At 62.2% G+C, this 17,730-nt stretch overlaps 1 protein-coding gene across 1 annotated transcript in view; it reads right to left on the minus strand.

The window, feature by feature from the left end:
• Positions 1-1,949: 1,949 nt before the first annotated feature.
• The window catches only part of CACNA1F (calcium voltage-gated channel subunit alpha1 F), a gene marked incomplete at both ends in the record, with an annotated part of 31,879 nt that continues 16,098 nt past the window's right edge, over positions 1,950-17,730 (minus strand). The window contains 34 exon segments of the mRNA XM_084224024.1: positions 1,950-2,195; positions 2,799-3,035; positions 3,126-3,238; positions 3,621-3,763; positions 4,036-4,176; positions 4,259-4,395; positions 4,457-4,609; positions 4,688-4,798; positions 4,880-5,010; positions 5,084-5,185; positions 5,266-5,368; positions 5,450-5,546; positions 5,627-5,754; positions 5,847-6,006; positions 6,522-6,613; positions 6,735-6,800; positions 6,894-7,022; positions 7,356-7,522; positions 7,525-7,657; positions 7,732-7,890; positions 9,087-9,288; positions 9,365-9,511; positions 10,245-10,297; positions 10,405-10,512; positions 11,179-11,266; positions 11,580-11,686; positions 12,222-12,281; positions 12,526-12,655; positions 13,531-13,663; positions 14,720-14,774; positions 15,261-15,315; positions 15,578-15,659; positions 16,391-16,511; positions 17,119-17,326. Coding sequence (XP_084080150.1) covers positions 1,950-2,195; positions 2,799-3,035; positions 3,126-3,238; positions 3,621-3,763; positions 4,036-4,176; positions 4,259-4,395; positions 4,457-4,609; positions 4,688-4,798; positions 4,880-5,010; positions 5,084-5,185; positions 5,266-5,368; positions 5,450-5,546; positions 5,627-5,754; positions 5,847-6,006; positions 6,522-6,613; positions 6,735-6,800; positions 6,894-7,022; positions 7,356-7,522; positions 7,525-7,657; positions 7,732-7,890; positions 9,087-9,288; positions 9,365-9,511; positions 10,245-10,297; positions 10,405-10,512; positions 11,179-11,266; positions 11,580-11,686; positions 12,222-12,281; positions 12,526-12,655; positions 13,531-13,663; positions 14,720-14,774; positions 15,261-15,315; positions 15,578-15,659; positions 16,391-16,511; positions 17,119-17,326 — 4,297 coding nt within the window.

The following is a 17,730-nucleotide window of genomic DNA, read 5'->3' on the forward strand; positions in this document are numbered from 1 at the left end:
GGTAAAACCCTCTTTAAGCCATGTCAATTTGACATTTCTGAGGCAAAATCTGCCATCCCGAGATAAAAAGTTCTTTTCTGTGGTAAAACTGCTTTCCGTGAGGTAAAACATGCCCCTTTCTTGAGGTAAACCCCGCATTTATGAGGTAGAATTCACGTTTTTTGAGATCAAAAACCCCCGTCATGAAGTAAAATCCATCCTGAAAGGAAGAACACTTTCATGAGGTAAAACCTTCTTCAGCGAGTGAGGTAAAGTTTCCATTTTCTGAGGTAAAGTCCCCCCTTCCTGAAGGGAGAAATGCTTTTTCCTAAGGTAAATCCTTCTTCTGTGAGGTAAAATTTACTTTTCCTGATGGAAAATCCACTTTTGTGATGTAAAACACCCCTTCCCTGAGGTAAAATCCCCCTTTTTGGGGTGTGAAATGTTATTTCCTGAGGTAAAACCCTCTTTTGTGAGGTAAAATTTACCTTTCCTTGGGTAAAACCCCCTTTCTGAGGTAAAATTCCCCTCCTTGAGGTGAAAAATGTTCTTTCTTGCAGTAATTCCTCTTTCATCAGGGAAACAAACACCTCCTTTGTAATGTAAAATTTACCTTTTCTGAGGTGACAAAATCCTTTTTTCTGATGAAAATCCCTTTTTTTTTTCTTTTTTTCTTTTTGGCAGTCCCTCATTTTTGGGTGTAAATCTCGCTTTTCCTGAGACAAAACTCCTTTTTTGAGGGGAAAACACCTCCTTTTCTTGGAATAAAAATTTCTTTTTTAGGCAAAACTTTTTTTAAAGGATTTTTTGAGGTATTTATCCCTTTTCAAGAGGGAATATTCCTTTTTGAGAACAATTCCCCAGGAGGTAAATATCTCTTTTCCTGAGATAAAACTCCTTAATTTTTTAAGGGGAAAAAAATTCCTTTTACCTCCTTTTTGAGGCTATTCCCACTGATGTAAATCTACCTTTTTCCAGTGAAAGAAAAATACATTTTAAGAAAATCCTTTTACCAGCCTTTTAAATTTTTTCCTATCTTTGAGGGATTTTTTTTTTTTTTGGTAGGGAAACATAGTTGTTTGTTTTGTTTTCTTTGAGGGAAATCGTCAATTTATTGGCTAAAAACTTTTAATTTTTTTGAGGTAAACATCCCTTTTTCTGAGGAAAACCCTGCTCTGAGCAGCAAATTTAAAGCAAATAAACATTTTCTAGAGGAAAACGCCTTTTTTTTTCCTGAGAAAACCCCTCCTTTATAAATCTTTTTCTTTTTTTTTAATGTAACTCCCTCATTTTTCTAAATTGAGGCAAAATCCCTCCTTTTTTTGAGCAAAAACATCCTTTTTGAGGAAAAAGTAGTTGGTTTAGGGGTATGTGTGGTTTTGAGTGGGTTTTTTGAGGAAAACTTTTTGAGGTAAATATCCTTTTCTCTGAGGAAAAAATTAATTTTCTGATTATACTCCCCCCCACCCTCTACCACATATATCTGTTTCAGACAAAAAAAAAAAATTTTTTGAGGTAAATTTTTTTTTGGAGGAATCTTCCCTTTCCCTTAGGAAAACACAATTTGGTTATTTTGAAGGAAAACACACTTCTTCATTTTGAGTAAAAACTTGATTTTTTGAGCGAAACACCCCTTTTCCTGAGGGAAAAACCCCACCTTTTTCATGAAAAAAACCCATCCCTGAGGCAAATCCAGAGGAAAACCCTCTTTGTGTGAGGGGAAAAAAAAAAAATCAAAACATTTTTGATAAAAATCCCTTTTTTTTTTTCCTGAGGTAACATTGCCCTCACATCGGTGCCGGGTTCTAGAGCCGGCATGGCGGCCCCGGGTTCTAGAGCCAACATGGTGGGCCCGGGTTCTAGAGCAGGCCTGGCCCTCCGGGTTCTAGATCCGGCCCGGCGCCTCCGGGTTCTAGAGCCGGCCCGCCGGGCCCCCCGGTGCCGGGTTCTAGACCCCCCGGTGCCGGGTTTTAGACCCCGCCGGCCCAGCCCATCTCGTCCGCCAGCTCCTCCTCCGCCGGCGGCCGCAGCGGTTCCTCGTCGCTGTAAACGGCGGGCGTGGGGGCGGGCGGGGCGCGGCGCCGGGTCAGCAGGTCCGCGGCCGCGCTCTCCATCTCGTCCATCGTCATGTCGCAGGCGTCCGCGATCTCGCGCTTGGCCACCGCCACGAACTTGGGGTCGCGGGCGAAGAGTCCCAGCCCCTCCGAGATCAGCACCTGGGATGGGGGAGGCGAGGGGGAGGCGCTGGCGCTGGCACCGGGGATGTGCCTTTGTCCCCGTGTTCCCGTCCTTACTGCCTGTACCAAGCCATGGGGTGTCCCCAGTGTCCTCCCTCACTACCTCCACCAGGCTGCCAGCTGAGCAATGTCACTCCATGTCCCCCCACTCACGGACTCCCCCAGGCTGCCGGCTGCCCCATGTCACTCTAGGTGCCCCCCATGTCCCCCCACTCACAGCCTCCACCAGGTTGCTAGCTGAATAATGTCACTCCAGGTGCCCCCCATGTCCCCCCACTCACTGCCTCACCCAGGCTGCCAGCTGAGCATTGTCACCCCATGTCCCCCCACTCACTGCCTCCACCAGGCTGATGGCCAAGCCATGGGATGTCCCCAGTGTCCCCCCAGTCCTGCCTCCAGCAGGCTGTCGGCTGAATAATGTCAGCCCAAGTCCTCCCCATGTCCCCCCACTCATGGCCTTTATCAGGCTGTCAGCTGCATAATGTCACCCCATGTTCCCACTATGTCCCTCCACTCATGGCCTCCCCAAGGCTGTTGGCTGAACAATGTCACCCCGTGTCCCCCCGATGTCCCCCCACTCACGGCCTCCACCAGGCTGTCGGCCGACCCTCGTGCCAGGGCGTCGTGGGGCCCGCAGGGTCGCAGGCGCAGCGGGGCGGGGGGGTACCAGCGGTTGAGGGGGGGCAGGCTGCCGCCCGCCCCCGCCGCCGGAGCCCCCTCCACCAGGATGAGCGGCGCGTACAGAACGTGCCCGCGGGCCGGGGCAGCCCAGGCCTGTGAGGAGCCTCCCAGGCGCCAGGTCTCGGAGCTGCCGTAGCCCTGGGGGCGGAAGGGGGTCAGTGTGGGGGTGACACTGTCAGATTGTCCCCCCCCCCCCCCAGCGTCTGTCTGTCCCACCTCCAGCAGTACCTGCGGGCGGGCGGGACCGGGTGGACCCGAGGGGTTGTAAGTGCCCGGGATGGGCTCGTCCTCGCAGCTACCCTGGCGCCGCAGGCACTGGATGGTGAAGGAGGGCTTCCGACCTGGAGGGCAGCGGGCAGGGTCAGCCCTCCGGAAGGGCCATGACCCTCCGGGAAACCGGGCAGGGTCACCCACCCTGGCCAGGGACCCTCTGGACTACCGGGGGGCACCAGGCAGGGTCACTTCCCCCGGCCAGGGACCCTCCGGGGCACCTGGGGGCACGGGGAGGGGTCACCCCCATCGATCAGGGACCACTGGGCCACTGAGGGACACCACCCTCCCCATCGGGGCACCACGGAGGGTCATCTGCCCCCGCTACCAGCCCCAGGGGACTACCGGGGAACCGTCCCGGGATACCGGGGGGGGCCCGGTCAGGGCCACCGGGTGCACGGAGTGTTTCAATGGAGGTCCCGGCCCTTCTTTAGAGCCCCCGCCCCGCCGTACCCGCGGGGGTGGGGGGCAGGAGCCGGCGCCGTTTCAGTTGCTGCCCCTCGCGAGCGCCGCTGCCGAACGCGAAATGCCGGGGGGGCAGCGGCAGCGACCCCCCCCGGGGCAGCTCCGCCGCCCAGCGCGGGGGTCCCGGTGCCCTGGGGGGAACAAGGAGGGTCAGTCGGGGCTGGGAATATCCCCCGGGACACCTCCCAGCGTGGGGAGGACCCAGCGGGGTCAGTGGTAGCAGGATCACCCCCTTCCAAGACAGGTCCCTCCAGTGCCCCCCTCCCCAGTTACAGAGACACCCCTCGCCTTTCGGGGCTCCCGGCACTGGCACTGGGACAGCGTCAGGACTGACGGGATCCCCCTCCCCAGCTGCAGGGACCCCTCCAGAGGGGTTCTCCCCCAGGGACTCGGGGGTCGGTACCTGTCCCCGACCCAGCGGCGCCGGGGCGGTGCCGAGCTCTCCAACTCCTCGTCGTGGCTGACGTCCCCCGGGTCCCCTCCCGGCTCCTCCACATCCTCGGCCGGGGCTTCCTCGTCCTGGTCCCCCCCGTCGGAGCGCCGCCTGCGCACAGGGCCGTGGGCACCCCCTGTCCTCCCGGGGGAGCCCCCGCCCGGTGTCGGGGTGTCCCCAGCCCCCCCCGTACCTGCCACCAGGGCGGGGGGCTCCCCCGTGGGAGGGGGGCGCGGGGTCCTCTCCTTCGGTGGGCGCGGGGCTGGGGACGGGGGGCGGCTCCGAGAGCAGGGGGGAGCCGGGGGCGGAGCCGTAGAGCGTCTCGGGGGCCTGCGGAGAGAGGCGGGTCGGTGGGCGGGGCCACGGCACAGGTGTGGCCATTTGGTGCGACTTTGGGGCAGGTGTGGCCGGTGGGCGTGGCTTGGGATAGGTCTTTAGGTATGGATTTTGGACAGGTGTGGGCGGTCAGGATAGGTGTGGCCGTTTGGTGTGGCTTTGGGGACAGGTATGGCCCGTGGGCACGATCAAGGTGGGACAGGTGAGGCTGGTGGGCGTGGCAACAAGAAAGGTGCTGTTAGTGGGCATGACCAATGGAAAGGTGTGGTTGGTGGACGTGGCTCACTGCGTAGGTGAGTGGCTCCTCCGAAGGGGCGTCCCCGCCCTCGTCCCCCTCCAGGTCGCTCAGTGCCCGGCGCATCTCAGGGCCCAGCGCCTGCAGTGTCTGCAGCCCGGCCTGGGGGGACACAGGAGGGTCACGGGGGTCACCTGGTGACACCTGGTGACCCCCCCAGCCCCGCCCCGGGGGGTGTCGCACCTGCAGCGCACACTCGTTGCTGGGGCCTGCGTTGGCGCCCAGCATCCCCCGCTCCTTCCGCCGCCGGAACTTGCGGAAATAGTCCTGGATCAGGAAGGTGGCATAGAACTTCCCGACGGTGACCTCCTCCTCTGGGGGACACGGGGGGTCAGGGGACAGCCAGGGGTCTGAGGGGACAGGGGAGGGGACACGGCCCTCACACACCCTCGGGCGGGGGGATGACCTCATCCAGCAGCTTCGGCTTCGTCCTCTTCCAGATCTTCTTCACCACAGCCCGAAGCTCCTTGTTGGCCACATCCAGGTTCCCTACGGGGAGGGGGGACACACAGCCATTACTGTCACCCCCTGCTGTCCCCTGCCCCCTCCAGACCCTCCCAACTCCCCACCTTCCGTCTTGATCTTGAGGGAGGTCCGGACCAGAGCGAAGAGCGTCGCGTTGAAGGTGACGGTGCCGTCCGAGTTGAGGGGCATGTTCATGGCCACCAGGCGCTGGGCAGGGGACGAGAGGGGGGTGAATCTGGGTGGATCCCCCCAGGAACACCCCAAATCCCCCCAAGGACCCCCCCAAACCTTGCAGGCCACGCGGTGTGGGCAGAGCTTCCCAAAGCCCAGCGGGGGCTGGATCCGGCGCAGCAGCGTCACCACGTCCAGGTGCTTGATGCGGCCCCTGGGGAGGGGGGACAGGAGGTCACAGGTGATCTGACCACCTGGCCCCCCCCAGCTGGGGACAAGGGGACAGTTACACACTTGGCTGCAGGGTCATACTCGGACCACACGCGCTTGAACTCGTCCAGGTGGTGCGGGCCCAGGATGGACCAGTCGCGTGTCAGGTAATCAAAGTTGTCCATGATCACAGCCACGAACAGGTTGATGATCTGGGGGGGCCAAGGGGGGGTCAGGATGCCCACAGGGGTCCTGGGGGGTGTGGGGCAGTGCTGGGGCCGTGGGGCAGGGCCCCGTGGCTCACCAGGAAGGCGCAGAGCATGAAGAAGCTGATGAAGTAGGCGATGGCGAAGTTGCTGCCACAGGTGAACTCCTCCCCCGGGCCCGCGTCCGACTCGGGGTCGCAGCGCTTGCCCGGCAGGCTGGCCAGCATGATCTCCTGCCACGCCTCCCCCGTGGCACACCTGCACCCCACAGGACACACCTGTACCCCTGGGGCACACCTGTACCCCTGGGGCAGACCTGCACCCCATGGGACACACCTGTACCCCTGGGGCACACCTGTACCCCATGGCACACCTGTACCCCTGGGGCACACCTTCACTCTCATGGGACACACCTGTACCCCTGGGGCACACCTGTACCCCACGGGACACACCTGTACCCCTGGGGCACACCTGTACCCCTGGGGCACACCTGCACTCTCATGGGACACACCTGTACCCCTGGGGCACACCTGTACCCCTGTGGCACACCTGCACCCCATGGAACATACATGTACCCCTGGGGCACACTTTCACTCTCATGGGACACACCTGTGTCTCCTCCCACTGCACACCTGCACCCCACAGGACACACCTGTACCCCCATGGCCCACCTGTACCCCTGAGTCAGATCTGTAACCCCCTTCATGATTCACTGAGAGGAATCTCCAAAGTCCCATGAGAAGCCCAGAGCCCCCCCAGGCCCCCGTCCCCACCTGAAGAGCAGCAGCACGGCCTGGGGGAAGGTTTGGAAGTTGTTGTTGCGGTTGATCTGGGTCCCGTCCTGCAGTGCCACCTTCCCAAAAGTCTGGGGGGGACAGAGGGGACCTGGGTAGCCGGGGGCTTACAGGACACCACCCCCACGCCCCTCACATCCCCCACACCCCCCACCTTCCTCCGGGGCCCCTCACCTCCCCCACGCCCCTCACCTGCATCCCGATGACGGCATAGATGAAGAAGATCATGGCGATGAGCAGAGCGACGTAGGGAAGGGCCTGGGGATAGAGCAGGGGGGTGAGGGGGTGCTGGGGGTTCCCCCTCCGTGTCCCCTCTCCCCTGTGTCCCCCACCAGGTCCCCCCCATCCCACCTGGAAGGATTTGACGAAGGTCCAGAGCAGGGTGCGGATGCCCTCGCCCTTGGAGAGCAGCTTCACCAAGCGCATCACGCGGAAGAGCCGGAAGAAGGTGATGGAGATTCGGGAGCTGTCCTCAGAGCTCTGTGGGGAGGGGGGTCAGAGGCACCCCAAAACCCCTGCACAGCCCCCACCAAAAATCCCCCAGCTGGGGACACACCTCCCCGTACCTCACCAACGTGCCCCCCGTTCTGTGACAGGCAGATGGGACGATGGAGATGGAGATGATGGAGGTGGAGATGATGGAGGTGGAGATGATGGAGGTAAAAATGATGGAGATGATGGAGATGAAAATGATGGAGATGATGGAGACAGACAGATGGACATGAGGACATGGACCAGGAGGAGACCCAGACATCCAGGACCACCCCAAAACACCAACTTCCCCTAAGCCAGGGGACAAGGAGGGACACTCACGTTGACCTCGGTGACGGCGATGTCCACCACGCTGCCCACCACGATGAGGGCATCAAAGGTGTTCCAGGCATCACAGAAGTAATGCTGGGGTGGGGGGGAAGGTGGTGAGGACCCCCTGTGTGTGACCCCCCCTTGTGTCACCCCCTCCCTTGTGTGACCCCCCCCCTCCCTGTGCCACCCCTCCGGCATACCCTGGGTTTGAAGGCGATGATCTTGAGCACCATCTCCACGGTGAAGAGCCCCGTGAACACCATGTTGAGCAGGTCCATCACGTAGTTGAAGGGCTTGGACTGCTCGTAGTGCTGGGGGGGGGGACACGGGAGTCTGGAACTGTCCCCTCCGTGTCCCCCCTGTCCCCTCAGGTGTCCCCCCCCACCTGCACGGCCAGGGCGATGGTGTTGAGCAGGATGAGGACGAACATGATGTACTCGAAGGCGGTGGAGTTGACCATGGCCCACACGCGGTACTGGGTGCGGTTCTTGGGGATGTAACGGCGCAGCGGCTGCGCCTTCAGCGCGTACTCCACACACTGCCGCTGGGGGGACAGGGGACAGCGTGGGGACAGTGTGGGGACAGCGCCACCCCACTGCCATCCCATTGCCATCCCACACACTGCCGCTGGGGGGACAGGGGACAGGGGACAGGGGACAGTGTGGGGACAGCGCCACCCCACTGCCATCCCACTGCCATCCATCCCACTGCCATCCCACACACTGCCGCTGGGGGGACAGGGGACAGCATGGGGACAGTGTGGGGACAGTGCCACGCCACTGCCATCCCACTGCCATCCCACACAATGCCGCTGGGGGGACAGGGGACAGCGTGGGGACACTGCCATCCCACACACTGCCGCTGGGGGGACAGGGGACAGCGTGGGGACACTGCCATCCCACACACTGCCGCTGGGGGGACAGGGGACAGCGTGGGGACAGCATGGGGACACTGCCATCCCACACACTGCCGCTGGGGGGACAGGGGACAGCGTAGGGACAGCGCCACCCCACTGCCATCCCATTGCCATCCCACACAATGCCGCTGGGGGGACAGGGGTACAGCGTGGGGACAGCGCCACCCCACTGCCACCCCATTGCCATCCCACACAATGCCGCTGGGGGGACAGGGGACAGCGTGGGGACAGCGCCACCCCCCTGCCATCCCACACACTGCCACTGGGGGGACAGGGGACAGCGTGGGGACACTGCCATCCCACACACTGCCGCTGGGGGGACAGCGTGGGGACAGCGCCACCCCACTGCCATCCCACTGCCATCCCACAAATTGCCGCTGGGGGGACAGTGTGGGGACAGTGTGGGGACACTGCCATCCTACTGTCCCATGCACACTGCTGCTGTGGGAATGTGGAGATGGCATGGGGACACCACAGGGTCACAGGGACACTGCAGGGCCACAGGGACACGGCAGGGCCATGGGGACATTGCAGAGCCATGGGGACACCACAGGGCCATGGGGACACCACAGAGCAAAGGGGACACTGCAGAGCCATGGGGACACTGCAGAGGCAAGGGGACACGACAGGGCATGGGGACACCACAGGACCATAGGGACACCACAGAGCCATGAGGACATCACAGAGGCAAGGGGACACCACAGAGGGAAGGGGACACTGCAGAGCCATGGGGACACCACAGAGCCAAGGGGACACCACAGGACCACGGGGACACCACAGGGCCAAGGGGACACGGCAGGGCCACGGGCAGCGCGTCCCCAGACCTGGTTCTTGTCGAGCTCGCAGTTGCGGTACTCGCTCTCGCCCTGCGCGCGGAAGGTGATGATGACGAAGCCCACGAAGATGTTCATCATGAAGAAGGCGATGACGATGATGTAGACGATGAAGAAGATGGAGATCTCCACGCGGTAGTTGTAGATGGGCCCCTGGTTCTCGGCGTTGGCATCGATGGCCTTGTACAGCAGCCTGGGGAGGGGGACACGGTGCTGGGGGTGTCCCCAAGGGGGTGGCAGTGTCCCCGTGCCCACCCCTGGGGACTCACGCGGGCCACCCCTCGAAGGTGGACACGGTGAACAGCGCCATCATCCCCGCCAGGACATTGTCGAAGTTGAAGTCGCTGTTGAGCCAGAGGCGCTCCCGGACCGACGGGTGGGACACGTCCCCATCCTTGTACACCAGGAATGTCCCCCTGGGATGGGGACAGCGAAGGTGAGACACCCCCTGGACACTGCCACCACTGAGGGATGGGACACGTCACCATCCTTGTACACCAGTAATGTCCCCCTGGGATGGGGACAGCGAAGGTGAGACACCCCCTGGACACTGCCACCACTGAGGGGTGGGATATGTCCATGTCCTTGTACACCAGGAATGTCCCCCTGGCATGGGGACAGCGAAGGTGAGACACCCCCTGGACACTGCCACCACTGAGGGGTGGGATATGTCCATGTCCTTGTACACCAGGAATGTCCCCCTGGGATGGGGACATGGAGACAGCGAAGGTGAGACACCCCCTGGACACTGCCACCACTGAGGGGTGGGACATGTCCCTCTGGGATGGGGACATGGGGATAGCAAAGGTGAGACACCTCCTGGACACTGCCACCACTGAGGGGTGGGATATGTCCATGTCCTTGTACACCAGGAATGTCCCCCTGGGATGGGGACATGGGGACGGAGAGGGTGAGACACCCCCTGGACACTGCCACTGACTGAGGGGACACAGGGACACCACAGGGAGAGCAACAGTGGGACCCCATAGGGACACAGGGATACCATGGGGTCACTGTGAGACCCCAATGTGACACTGCCACCAGCAGGGGGTGGGACACCATGGGGACACCGCTGGGGTGGCCGAGGGTCAGGGTTTGGGGCGCAGGGCTCAGTTTGGGGTGCGGGGACGTTTTTGGGGTGACGCTCACTTGCACTCTCCCGGCGTGTGCTTGGCCTCGTCGGTGCAGCTGTAGAACTTGCCCTGGGGGGATCGGGGGGTCAGGGGGACCCTCAGCCCCCTGGGGGGGTTGGGGACCCCTCAGGGGGTTGGGGACCCCTCGGGAGGGGGGTGGGGACCCGCGGGGTCACCTTGAAGAGCTGCACCCCGATGCAGGCGAACATGAACTGCAGCAGGGTGGTGACGATCATGATGTTGCCGATGGTGCGGATGGCCACGAACACGCACTGCACCACGTGCTGGGGACAGGGACGGGGACAGCCGTGTCACCGGGGCAGGGGGACAGGGTCACCAGGACAGGGGGCAGGGACAGGATCACCAGAGCAGGGGGACAGGGCAGCGGTGTCACCAGGGCAGGGGGACAGGGACAACGGTGTCACTGGGGCATGGACACGGACAGCAGTGCCACCAGGGCATGGGGATAGCAACAGGAACAGTGTCACCAGGGCAGGGGGACAGGGACAAGGACAGAGGTGTCACCAGGGCATGGGGACAGGGACAGGGGTGTCACCGGAGCATGGGGACACAAACAGGGACAGTGTCACTGAGACATGGGGACAGCAGACATGCTGGGGACACCAGGACAAGTGGGACACTGAGGCCACTGTGTGCTGGGGACACCTGTGACACCGCTACCTTGGGACATTGGGGACGTGGGGACAATGGAGACCCCTGTGCCACCAGCAGCACGGCATGAGGGGACAGCGGGATGGCAAAGGGACACTGCAGGGACGTGGCCACCATGCTGGAGCCCCAGCGCTCCCAGTCCATCCCAGTGCTCCCAGTCCATCCCAGTGCCACCAGTGCTCCCAGTGCCCCCAATGCTCCCAGTGCTCCCAGTCCACCCCAGTGCTCCCAGTGCTCCCAGTCCATCCCAGTCCATCCCAGTGCTCCCAGTTGCCCACCTTGAGGCCCTTGGCCCTGTTGATGGCTCGCAGAGGCCGCAGCACGCGCAGGACCCGCAGGATCTTCACCACTGAGATGGCGCTGGAGCTGCCAAGGGACACACCAGTGCTCCCAGTAACGCCCCCAGCGCTCCCAGTAACGCCCGCAGTGCTCCCAGTAACGCCCTCAGTGCCTCCAGCAGCACTTCCCTGTTTTCCAGGGTCTCCAGCAATGGCCCCAGTGCTCCCAGTGAGATTCCTTGTACCCTCCCAGTGCCCCCAGTGTTGAGCCTGGCCCCTCCCAGTGCTCCCAGTTGCCCCCAGCAGTGCTCCCAGTGCTCCCAGTTGCCCCCAGGAGCTCTCCCAGTGCTCCCAGTTGCCCCCAGCAGCACCCCCAGTGCTCCCAGTTGCCCCCAGCTCACTGCATGCCGAAGGAGATGAGGGAGACGCCGACCACCAGCACGTCCAGGAGGTTGAACCAGTTGCGGAGGAAGGAGCCTTTGTGCAGGAATCCACCAAACACCGTCATCTGTGGGGGAAGGTGAGCCCTGAACTGGGGACCCCCTGTCCCTGGGGGCACCCCAAACCCTGGGAACCCCCTCCCAAAACTTTGGGAATCCCCAAAACCCAGGGAACCCCCCAAACCTTGGGGAACCCCCACAGGCTCTAAGAATCCCCTCCCAAAAGTCTGGGAACCCCCCCCACCCCAAACCTTGGGAACCACCCCAAAACCTGGGGACCCTCCCCAACTCATGGGAACCCCCTCCCAAAACCAGGGAGCCCCCAAACATTGGGAACCCCTTCCCAAAACCAGGGAACACCCAAAAATTCCAGAAATCCCCCCCAAACTCTGGGAACCTCCTCTCAAAACCCTGGGAACCCCCAAAAACCATGGGAACCCCCTGAAACCTTGGAGAACCCCTTCCCAAATCCCGGGAAACCCCCAAAAACCCCAGGAACCCCCTCCCAAACTCCGGGGAACCCCCAGGAACCCCCTCAAACCCTGGAGAACCCCCTCCCAAACCCCGAGGAACCCCCCAAAAACCATGGGAACCCCCCCATACCTTGAGCAGGATCTCCACGGTGAAGATGGAGGTGAAGGCGTAGTCGAAGTAGCCCAGGATCTGAGGGTGGGGGAGGGGAGGGGACAACGGGGTGACCCCGACCCCCCTCAAAACCCCCCGACACCCCCAAACCTCCTGGACCCCCCCCCAAAAACCCCCAGATCCCCCCTCAACCCCTCCTCACCCTTCCCAGCCACCCCCCATTTCTGCTCCCCAACTCTGGGTGAGCGCATCCCGTGTGGGGTGAACTCCCCCACACCCCCCCAGTGCCTCCCAGTTTGCCCAGTTTGCCCAGTTTGCCCACGTGGTTGCGGGGCGAGTGGGCGCGCACGGGGTCCTCTGCGGCCAGGGAGATGCTGCTGAGGATGATGAAGACGAGGATGAGGTTGGTGAAGATGTGGTGGTTGATCAGGGCGTGGCACTTCACCCGCAGCCTGCAGCGGGCACATGTCAGCTCCCAGTGCTCCCAGTCCATCCCAGTTACCCCAGTCCATCCCAGTTACCCTAGTCCATCCCAGTGCTCCCAGTCCCCAGTGCTCCCAGTCCCTCCAGTCTGTGTCTCCAGTCTCAGTGCTCCCAGTCCATCCCAGTTACCCCAGTCCACCCCAGTGCTCCCAGTCCCCCCAGTTTGTCTCCAATCCCAGTGCTTCCAGTCCACCCCAGTGCTCCCAGTCCCCCCAGTTTGTCTCCAATCCCAGTGCTTCCAGTCCATCCCAGTGCTCCCAGTCCCTCCCAGCTACCCCAGTCCATCCCAGTGCTCCCAGCCCACCCCAGTGCTCCCAGTCCATCCCAGTGCTCCCAGTTTGTGTCTCCAATCCCAGTGCTCCCAGCCCATCCCAGTGCTCTCAGTCCATCCCAGTGCTCCCAGTACCCCAGTGCCTCCAGTCCATCACAGTGCTCCCAGTGCCCCCAGTTTGTTTCTCCAATCCCAGTGCTCCCAGTACCGCAGTGCCTCCAGTCCATCACAGTGCTCCCAGTGCCCCCAATTTGTTTCTCCAATCCCAGTGCTCCCAGTACCCCAGTGCCTCCAGTCCATCACAGTGCTCCCAGTCCATCCCAGTGCTCCCAGTCCCCCCAATGCTCCCAGTCCCCTCAGTTTGTGTCTCCAATCCCAGTGCTCCCAGTCCCCTCAGTTTGTGTCTGCAGTCCCAGTGCTCCCAGTCCATCCCAGTTACCCCAGTCCATCCCAGTGCTCCCAGTGCCCCCAGTTTGTCTCCAATCCCAGTGCTCCCAGTCCCCCCAGTTTGTGTCTGCAGTCCCAGTGCTCCCAGTCCATCCCAGTGCTCCCAGTGTCCCCAGAGGCACTCACGGGTTGGTGCTGCTCAGCACGAAGAAGGCGCTGCCCTCGGGGATCGGGGTCACCTTGGGCTTGGGGGCCTCCTCCAGGGACTCCAGCCGGGCCCTCCCCAGGCTGTCACGCTCCCCCCCGGCCTCCTCGTCACCTGCGAGGGTCCCCGTGTCACATCCCCCCCTCCAGGGTCCCCCTGTCACATCCCCCCTCCAGGGTCCCTGTGTCACATCCCATCCTCCAGGGACCCCGTGTCACATCCCCCCTCCAGGGTCCCTGTGTCACATCCCCCCCTCCAGGGTCCCTGTGTCACATCCCCCCCCTCCAGGGTCCCCGTGTCACATCCCATCCTCCAGGGACCCCGTGTCACATCCCCCCTCCAGGGTCCCTGTGTCACATCCCCCCCTCCAGGGACCCCGTGTCACATCCCCCCCTCCAGGGTCCCCCTGTCACATCCCCCCCTCCAGGGTCCCCGTGTCACATCCCCCCCTCCAGGGACCCCATGTCACATCCCCCCTCCAGGGTCCCCATGTCACATCCCCCCCTCCAGGGTCCCCGTGTCACATCCCCCCTCCAGGGACCCTGTGTCACATCCCCCCCCTCCAGGGTCCCCGTGTCACATCCCCCCCTCCAGGGACCCCGTGTCACATCCCCCCCTCCAGGGTCCCCGTGTGACATCCCCCCCCTCCAGGGACCCTGTGTCACATCCCCCCCTCCAGGGTCCCCCTGTCACATCCCCCCTCCAGGGTCCCTGTGTCACATCCCCCCCTCCAGGGACCCCGTGTCACATCCCCCCCTCCAGGGTCCCCCTGTCACATCCCCCCTCCAGGGACCCCGTGTCACATCCCATCCTCCAGGGACCCCGTGTCTGGCCACTGTCACCTCCCCAGGGACCCCCCCCCAGGCACTGTCACCTCCCCAGGGACCCCCACCCCAGTCACTGCCACTTCCCCAGGGACCCCATCTGTCACTGTCACCTCCCCAGGGACCCCTATGTTCAAGGACTGTCACCCCCGAAGGACCCTCCACGTCACACTCCTCTGGGACCCCCCCTCCAGGCACTGCCACCGCCCCCCAGGGACCCCATCTGTCACTGTCACCTCCCCTGGGACCCCGATGTTCAAGGACTGTCACACCTCCCTTCAGGGACCCCCACATCTCAGTACTGCCACCCCCCAATGTCCCCAATGCGCGGGCAGGTGACACTCACCTTCCTCCCCCTCTTCCTCCTCCTCCTCCTCTTCCTCCTGCTGATCCCCCTCAACCTGGGCAGGGGAGGGGGCGGGGTGAGGGCTGTGACACTTTGGGGGGAGGGAGGGATCCCCAGGACTCCCCCAGTCACTGTCACACCTCCGGGACCCCCCCAGTCACTGTCACCCCCCCCCAGGAACCCCCAGGACCCCCCAGTCACTGTCACCCCCCCAGGACCCCCCAGGACCTCCCAGTCACTGTCACCCCCCAGGGACCCCCCAGGACCCCCCAGTCACTGTCACCCCTCCCCAGGACGCCCCAGTCACTGTCACCCCCTCCCCCCTGGGGCCCCCCAGTTATTGTCACATCCCTGAGACCCCTCAGTCACTGTCACCCCCTGGGACCCCCCAGTCACTGTCACCCCCAGGGACCCCCCAGGACTCCCCCAGTCACTGTCACCCCCCAGTCACTGTCACCTCCCCAGGACCCCCCAGTCACTGTCACTCCCCCGGGACATCACTGTCACTGTCACTCCCCCGGGACATCACTGTCACTGTCACCTTCACAGCCACATCCTGGCTCTCCGTCCCCGCCTCTGCCTCCCCGGCCTTGTCCCTGCGTGGGGGGAAAGGGGGGCTCAGCTGGGGGGTCCCGGGGGCCGGGGATCCCCCAGGGGGCCCAGGGGATGGGTGCTGCCCCCTCCCCATCACCCCCAAAAGGGGCCCCGGGGGATGGGTGCTGCCCCCTCCCCATCACCCCCAAAAGGGGCCTCGGGGGATGGGTGCTGCTCCCTCCCCATCACCCCCAGGGGGCCCAGGGGATGGGTGCTGCCCCCTCCCCATCACCCCCAAAAGGGGCCCCGGGGGTCCGGGCTCACTTTTTGTCCCCCCCCGAGTTGATGTTGTCACCGTCCGCCAGGTTGTCCACGGCGATGGCCAAGAAGACGTTGAGGAGGATGTCTGAGGGGAGAGGAGGGCTCACCAGTGCTCCCAGTATTCTCCCAGTATCCTCCCAGTATCCTCCCTTCTCTTTCCAAACCCCACTCTGTCCCACCACAGCTCCCCAGTTACCCCGTGCTCCATTCCCAGTTCCCCAGCTCCCTGCTCCCAGTCCCTCCAGTGCCCCCAGTCCCTCCCAGTAGCCCCAGTCCCTCCCAGTGCTCCCAGTGCCCCCAGTGATCTTGGTCCCTCCCAGTGCTCCTAGTGCTCCCAGTGCCCCCCATACTCCCAGTGCCCTCAGTGCCTCCCAGTGGTCCCAGTCCCTCCCAGTGCCCCCAGTGCCTCTCAGTGCTCCCAGTCCCTCCCAGTGCCTCCCAGTCCCTCCCAGTGCCCCCCGTATCCCCAGTGCTCCCAGTCCCCCCAGTGCTCTTGGCCCTTCCCAGTCCCTCCCAGTGCCCCCAGTCCCTCCCCGTGCCCCCAGTCCCTCCCAGTGCCCCCAGTGCCCCCAGTCCCTCCCAGTCCCTCCCTGTGCCCCCAGTCCCTCTCCCCAGTGCTCTTGGCCCTTCCCAGTCCCTCCCAGTGCCCCCAGTCCCTCTCAGTCCCTCCCAGTGCTCCCAGTCCCTCTCAGTGCCCCCCATACCCCCAGTGCCCCCAGTCCCTCCCACTCCCCCCAGTGCTCTTGGCCCTTCCCAGTCCCTCCCAGTGCCCCCAGTCCCTCCCAGTCCCTCCCAGTGCCCCGCCTGGCCTCGCACAGTTCCCGCAGATGAAGAGGATGACGAAGTAGACGCAGACGAGCATCCCGGGGAACACGGGGCCGCCGTAGGCCATGATGCCGTCGTACATCACCGCGTTCCAATCCTCCCCCGTCAGGATCTGCGCCAGTCGGGGGGTCCCCAAAACCTCAGTGACACCAGGGGCACCCCAAAACCTCAGCACCACCCCGCACCAGTGCTCCCAGTACACCCCAGTGTGCAGCATCACCCCGGAGCGGCTACGGGGTGGTGATGGGATGGTTTGAGGGGGGCGGCTCATGGGTTTTGGGGTCTCCCTGCAGGTTTTGGGGATCCACCAGATTCAAGGTCCCTCACAGGTGTTGGGATCTCTCACAGATTTTGGGGTCTCCCATGGGTTTGATGGTCTCCCACAAATTCTGAGATTCTCCATATTTTGGGGTCTCCTCATGGCTTTAGGGTCCCCTGTGCATTTTGGGGTCTCCCTGAGGGATTTCAGCTTCCCCATCCCCATAGTTTTGGGGTCTCCTCATGGCTTTAGGGTCCCCTGTGCATTTTGGGGTCTCCCTGAGGGATTTCAGCATCCCCATCCCCATAATTCTGGGGTCTCCTCATGGCTTTAGGATACATTCTGGGGTCTCCCCACAACTTTCAGAACCTCCCACAAGTTTCAGGGAAACCCTGCAGGCTTTGGGGTCTCCCTGAGGTTTTGGGGTACCCCAAAAGATCCCCCAAAGGTTTTGGGGTACCTGGAAGACGGTGAGCAGGGCCTGTGGGAAGGTGTCGAAGGTGCTGCGCTTGGTCTGGGTCTCGTCGAAGCTGAAGCGGCCCCCGAAGAGCTGCATGCCCAGGAGGGCGAAGATGATGATGAAGAGGAAGAGCAGCAGCAGCAGGGAGGCGATGGATTTCATGGAGTTCAGCAGGGACCCCACCAGGTTGCTCAGGGATGCCCAGTGCCTGCGGGACACAGGGGTTACTGGGAGCACTGGGAAGGGATGGATGGATGGATGGATGGATGGATAAAGGATGGATGGATGGATGGATGGATGGATGGATGGATGGATGGATGGATGGATGGATGGATGGATGGATGGATGGATAGGGATGGATGGATGGATGGATGATGGATGGATGGATGGATGGATGGATGGATGGATGGATGGATGGATGGATGGATGGATGGATGGATGGATAGGGATGGATGGATGGATGGATGATGGATGGATGGATGGATGGATGGATGGATGGATGGATGGATGGATGGATGGATGGATGGATGATGGATGGATGGATGGATGGATGGATGGATGGATGGATGGATGGATGGATGGATGATGGATGGATGGATGGATGGATGGATG

The sequence above is a fragment of the Fringilla coelebs genome, assembly GCF_963513975.1.
Source record: "Fringilla coelebs genome assembly, chromosome: 33".
NCBI lineage: Eukaryota > Metazoa > Chordata > Aves > Passeriformes > Fringillidae > Fringilla > Fringilla coelebs.